The sequence below is a fragment of the Cervus canadensis genome, chromosome 8 (genome assembly GCF_019320065.1).
Source record: "Cervus canadensis isolate Bull #8, Minnesota chromosome 8, ASM1932006v1, whole genome shotgun sequence".
NCBI lineage: Eukaryota > Metazoa > Chordata > Mammalia > Artiodactyla > Cervidae > Cervus > Cervus canadensis.
The window spans coordinates 16,047,105-16,053,635 of NC_057393.1; the positions used below are offsets into that span (position 1 = coordinate 16,047,105).

The 6,531-nt window shown below is 46.5% G+C and overlaps 1 protein-coding gene across 2 annotated transcripts in view; it reads right to left on the reverse strand.

Moving 5' to 3' along the window:
- Positions 1-3,151, reverse strand: part of ATRNL1 (attractin like 1) — a 740,683-nt gene extending 737,532 nt beyond the window's left edge. Inside the window, exon 1 of one of the 2 annotated variants that reach the window (XM_043475348.1) lies at positions 2,857-3,151. In XM_043475348.1, coding sequence (XP_043331283.1) covers positions 2,857-3,149 — 293 coding nt within the window. In that variant the 5' untranslated portion in view covers positions 3,150-3,151. The remainder of the gene's footprint in view (positions 1-2,856) is intronic. The other variant, XM_043475346.1, reaches the window with a different exon arrangement.
- Positions 3,152-6,531: the final 3,380 nt, after the last annotated feature.

Genomic DNA, 6,531 nt, shown 5'->3' on the forward strand with positions numbered 1-6,531 from the left:
TGAAATCCCTTCACTAGAAAAAAAGAGCTAAGTTACCATGGAACCAGCCAATTAATTTTGACACCTGCTTACGAAGATTGATCATTTTTTATGTCTGTGTGTAAGGTTGCTATCCTTTAGTTGAGTAAAAGATTTTCAAGATAATTAACGACGTGAGAATTTCCAGTTAAAAGTCTTTCCCACTGTGTTATTATTTCAAATATTAGATAAAACAAGCCAACACTCTGAAAGAAACCTTTCTTAGCTTAGTAGGCACTTTACCTGGAAGAAATCTTTTCTTCTAAACTGATTCATCCCTTTAACATTAAATACTTCTTTACCCTAAGAGTATATATAACAAAACACAAAGAGTTGTACCAGTTATATTTACTCTAATTAATAGCTGGTACTCCACAGAGAATGAAAAAGTACTTACTAATAGAGTACAATGAATCATAGGAAATAGGTTCCAAGGAAATGAATATTCAATGATTAGTCCAGGGTTTATTGTTATTTAACTACATCTATATTTTAAAAAACTATTCCTATTTTACTCACTAATGTATTGTTTATGAACAGCAACCATCTCTCTATATTATTTAAGCCGGTTTTAACTTGATCTGTGACCTTTCCTACTAACTGGGACAACATCTGCTAGTGAGGTTACAGGCTGCTGATCTAGCTGATTAACAATTCCACTTCTATACAATGTAGACAGAGGCTTCTCAGGACTGCAGCAATTTTTGTCCTCTTTAGACAAACAGAGCAATTCCAACCAAACGCCAATGTCCCTAAATTACATATGAATCAGGCAATCTTTCTCTTTATATAAAAACAGATATAAAAAATATATGTGGCTTTTTTTATTACTGACTACCAGTTTCTATGTTCAAAATCCTCTCCTGCCAGGTGAAGTGGCTGGGCTGGCTGTTTCAATCAAAGCAAAAGTTTAAGAACACTTAAGTAAAAAAGACTACTAATAAGCACAGTTCAAAACAGTATCTTTGTGGGTCCTGAAACATTTTTTAAAACTTTTAATTAGTAACTCTACAAAATTTTTTAAAGTATTTTAAAAAACAAGAGTATTACACTAATTTGTGAAATTACAAAGCTAGGAAACATTTCAACTTACTCCTACAAAAGAATTTCATAAAACTTCATTCTGAGATTTCACTTCCAAAATCTTGCTGTAAATTAAACTTGCTGTAAGATCTACTTAAATTAAAAAGTCCCCTTTTAAAAAATACATTTTTTATATATTTAAAAAATATATTTAAAAATATACATTTTTACAATAAGGTTTTACAATAAGGTTTACAATAAGGTTTTTTACAATAAGGTTTCAGGGACTTGTCTTAACTGGCAAGTTTAAAAAAAGGAAAATATTTTGTTTAAAACTCCCAGGAAATTTTCTTTTGATACATAAGTAAGGTGAACCATAGGCTTCTCTTGTGGCTCAGTGGTAAAGAATACATCTGCCAATGCAGGAGGCACAGGTTTGATCCCTGGATCGGGAGGCTCCCCTGGAGAAGGAAATGGCAACCCAATCTAGTATTCCTGCCTGGGAAATCTCATGGAAAGAGGAGCCTGGTGGAATATATAGTTCATGGGTTTGCAAAGAGTCTGGTCATGACTTGGCAACTAAACAACAACAAAGATGAACCATATTCTCATCTTTGCCTTAGAACCCAAGAGACACTCGACTTAGATTTGGCTATCACTGTGACAATAAGTAACCCATAGAATGCAATTTCTGAGCCACTAACCCAGCCAGCAAACTTGATCTGAACTATCTGGATGACACAGAAGTTGACTTACTTAAGGACTGTTCTGCACAAGTTGTCTGATGGATACCCTATTGGTCTCAAGTATTTTATTTGCTGCTGCCCCACACTCATCCATTTCTTTTCATATCAGGCAGCGACGCAATACACATGAACCAATAGGGGACAAGTATTTTTACTGCTGTAAAGCAAGCTCCTTAGGGCCTTAAGCTTCTGAAAAACCCAAGTGATGCTTCCACACAATAGCTGATAGTCAAATAACCAGTTAGGAATATCTATTATCTCCACCACATTATAAGGTACAGGTATTTCATCGCTTTATCGAACTCAAAGTCACTCTGTATTTCTCAATTCAAGATTCTCTTCGCACAATTCAGCACAGTAATACTGGCTAAAAGTAAACGTTCTAGAGTTAGGCTGGCTGATTTGGATCACAACTCTGCCATCAGTACTGTGTAATCTTGGGCAAATTACTTAAACTCATTACCACGATTTCTCTCTGTAAAACCAGTATAGGAATCCTAGTAACTCAGAGTTACTAGGAATTCTTTGAGGAACAAATGAGGCACTCAGAACAGGGTCTGGCACATAGTAAGGTCATCATAATTCTACTTATGATCACTGTTACTAAATACACTAACAAGTTATCAGCGGTTACCTCTAGAGAAGGAAGTAGGCTGGGGAAGACGGAGATACCGGCAGACCAGAACTTTTAACCTTTACACTTCTGCACTGTTTGAACGCTTCACAATGCGCAAGTATTTCATGACTTACATGCCTCATTTTTTATTAAAAAATAGTGTCCGCTAACAAAATGGTGTTTGGCACCGTAACTGAGTGCGGAATTTTTGACGATCAGGGAAAAAGACGGGCAGCGGACAGGTGGACCACCCGGAGAGGCTTCGCATCCACGGCGGTCGGTGCCGGGCGCTGGGCGCAGGGTCGGGATCTCCGAGGCGCAGGGCCCAGAGGAAGGCAGCGCTGGGGGCCGCTCCCAGCCCGGGGACCCCGGACCAAGAAGGGAGGGGGGTGGGGGGGAGGCCGCGACGCTGCGGGGCAAGGCTGAGGTTCGGGGTCCGGCGCAGGCACTTACTTGAACCTGCCCTGGCAGTGCTGGCACTGGTCGCCCACCCAACCCGGGTCGCAGAGGCAGGTGGAGTTGACACAGCGGCCCGAGAAGCAGGAGTCGGTCCTTTCGCAGGGTTTGGACTGGGACACCTGCGCGTAGAGCGCCAGGTAGAGAAGGCCATAGCACAGCAGCCCGCAGTTCCCGTCCAGCAGCCAGGAGGAGGCGCCCCCGCCGCCGCCGCCTGCCGGCCGAGCCCTCCACGACCCCGGGGCCGCCGGCTGCGGGGGGCCAGTGCGGGCCCGGCCCCCCGGCTCCATCTTCCCCAGCACCCCGGGCCGGCGGGGCTGCGCTCGCGGGCGCCGACAGGGATGCTCCAGAGGGGAAACCCGGCCGGAGAGGAAAACACCGCGCCGCCGCCGCCGCTCCTCCTCCTTCTCACCGGCGCCTGCCCCAGTCCCGCTCCCCGGTCCGGACGGGCAGATCCCAGCCGCGCTCGCGTCCGCTCGGCTCCCTGCAGTCGCGCTCGGGCATCGCCTCTCTGTCCGCTGACCTTGTCCGCTGCAGGCCGAGCCCACCGCCGCGGCGCCCGGGACCGGGCCGGAGGCGGGGACCTGCGGGAGGGGGAGGGGACCCCGCGCGCGGCCCCGCCTCGCCCGCCGCACGGGCCAACAGCCTGGGCGCCCCGCCGCGCGCGCCCGGGAGGGCGGGGGGCCACGGGAGCCCCCCCGAGGTGGGCGCGCCCACCGCGGGAGGGGGGTACTCGGGAAGCGGGGCTTCAGCCTCGTCCCGCCCGGCCAGCCTCCGGCGGCCCCCCAGCAGCCATCTGCTCTCCGGTGCCGCGTTAGCCAGACGCCGGGGCTGCCTCTAGCGCCCGCGGGGTGCGGGGCCGCCTCCCGCTCGCGCGCGGGCCTCCGCTCCTCCCCGCCGGGCCCTGCGCGTGGTCTCGCCCCGCCCCTACAGGGACCGGGGACTCCCCCCGGGCGAGCGCGCGCGCGCCCACCCCGCCCGGCCCGCCGCGGGAGGGGAGACCGGCCCCCCAGGTGTGGCCCCCAGCGCCCGCGGTGCCCTACCCCTCGGGGCCCCGGGGAACCCGGCCCCCGCGCCTCCCGATCTCCCCCCGCACCACCCCCGCAACACCTCCCCCCAAGCGAAAGATCCGAGCGGGACCGGCTTCGCAGCTTCAGCAGAAAAGAAGCCCTTCCCGGCCACTGTCTACAGCGGTAAAAGTGCAGCGTTTTTCCCCTAGCGCTCCCCCCGCCCCTCCCTCCGTCCCATCCTCCAGCCTATTTCTTCTTTTTTTCTTATAAGAGAAAAACTCCAGCAACACACAAAGAGCTGAGCATGTGCAGCCGCAAAAGTCTTAAAGGCACCGCAGTCCGACCACGTTGAGGGGTCCGCAAGAACTGGGAGGGGCGAGGGACGGCGCGGGTCGCGGAGCCGGATCCTCAGCCGAGGGACCTCTCGGGGCGGTGTGTGGGGGGGGTGTCATTTCTTCCGCGGAAATAATGACTCCCCTGCCCCCAACAAAGAGCGGCGAGGTTCTGCGCCCCGCCGGCTCGCCGCCCCCTCCAACGCTGCCTCAGAACCCCAGGTTATCTCCCTTTCTGCTCTCAGTGTTTCCTTCTCCATCTGGGACAATATTCTGCCATGAAATATATTGCAGCATCGGGGCTTTTTTTTTTTTCAGAAGGGCAGAAATGATGCCCAGAAAAGAGCCTTTTTTTTTTTTTTTTTTTTTTTCTTCCTCGGTGGCAGGCTTTCCTCCTTTAGATGACTTTCCAAGATTTGATGGCATATGCTGAAATTTTTGCTTTGTACCTTCATACCTTCTCTGAACAGTCCATTTGAACCCTTGAGAAAGGAAGCTGGAGATGAAATGCAGCCATGGACACTCGAGTTACAGCAATGTTATTGGATCCCCACCAAAGAGCAGGCAGTATGGAAAAGAATCTGAAATCTACCAAAGACATTTCTGACAGCAAAAGCAGAAAAAGTTTTTATTGTAACCACACATCCATAATATTATTGTTAAGGTTGAACTCGTGTTTATTTGGGGCATAATGTACCCACGTCATCTCTTTTAATCTGTTACCCCCACTTTGTAGATAAAATCCTCCATTAACCCCATTTTGCAGATGAGAATAGAAAGACTCAAAAAGATTTGTGAATGACAGATTAGAAGTAAGCAATGAACCATGCTTTAAACACAAGTCTTCTGACTTCTGTGCTTTTTCAGCTGTTTACCAGGCTGTTTCTATTAGCAGATGCTTTGTTTTAGTTTGGTGAATAAAATGTAAGTGTTGGCTCGGTTTGCAAATACCTCAGCAATGACTTAAGGAGGGGAAAAAAGGTCCAGAAAGAGGTAACTCCTTCGGAAGTAAAAAAAAAAAAAAAGGAAAACCATGATTTTCATTTATATAACAAATCACAATTCCCCCAAAGTAGCAGGACCAGAAATGTCCTCCTCAAACCTAAAAATTAGGACAGGTCTTTCAACTCACAACTTTTCCATGTCGGTTTGTCCCTTAGAGATTAGTTGAAATGAGGAGAGGAGAACATTTTGGGAAAAAATTTAAAAAGAGGATATCATTCTAGATCACACATTTTAATTTCCATGAAGGCAAAATCAGAAGTCTCTAGGATTAGCCGTGCATGAACAATCCCTTGTGGCTTTCTCCATTCCTCTCATGCCAGCCAAAGTTTAAAGTCAACCACATCCTTCTCATGTCTAATGTAGAGGTGCTTTCAGACACATGGAAAGTGGCCAAACTCTTAAAACCATCACTGAGTGCAGAGGTAGCTCAAAGGGTACACAGGAGCCGCTTTAACAAGAGAACACTGCTCAGCCACTTACTGACTGTAGGCTATATTTAAGCAAAGGGTTTGCCCATTAAAAATATACATCTTTTAATCTTCTAACCACTATAATCAGTTCAGTAGTTTATGTTACACTGAAGAACATGCAGCCTTACAGGCCTCCTCTCAACACTGCCTTTAGAATCAAGCTGAATATATTAAATTTATATAAAATTGTTCTCAGAAGGATCTCACAGGATTTTCACTTGCCCTATATCCTGTTTTTCTTTCAAACTCTTTCAGTCAGCATTTACTGAGTAACTATTATGAATTTAAGCAAGAGAAAACAAAGATGAATAAAACATGATTTCTACCCCTGAATAAGCTTATCTTTTATAAGGCTCACTAGATTGGGAGTTCCTAATACAGTTGAATGTAGAGACAGAAAACTTAAATGATTTACAGTGGTCTCACAAAATAGTGATAAAACTTGCCCAGAATCTTGACAAATGTTTTAGTATCTTCTTTGATCAAGAAATTTTAAAACTCCAACATGATGCTATCTCTTTTTTCCAAAGAAGGAGAGTCAGCATCCTAGCTGTGCTACATGACACTACAATAATTCATAGTATTGGTAATAGCAGTCATAAATTCAGCAGAAAGGTGAAAATTTACTCCAAAGAGATAGTGGGGGAAAAGTCACTTTTACTGAAGTAGAATGAAACTGTTAAGATTTTGAAAGTGTCTATTAAATTTGCTCCAAGGGGAAAGATAAGAAAATATATTTGCTCAACAATTAGCCTTATATCAGGACCTTTAAATATTAGGGGGAGTGTGTTCCATTTCCATTCATACCACCTAACAATGGGTCTATAATATAAAAGGCAAAAGTCTGAGACTTCA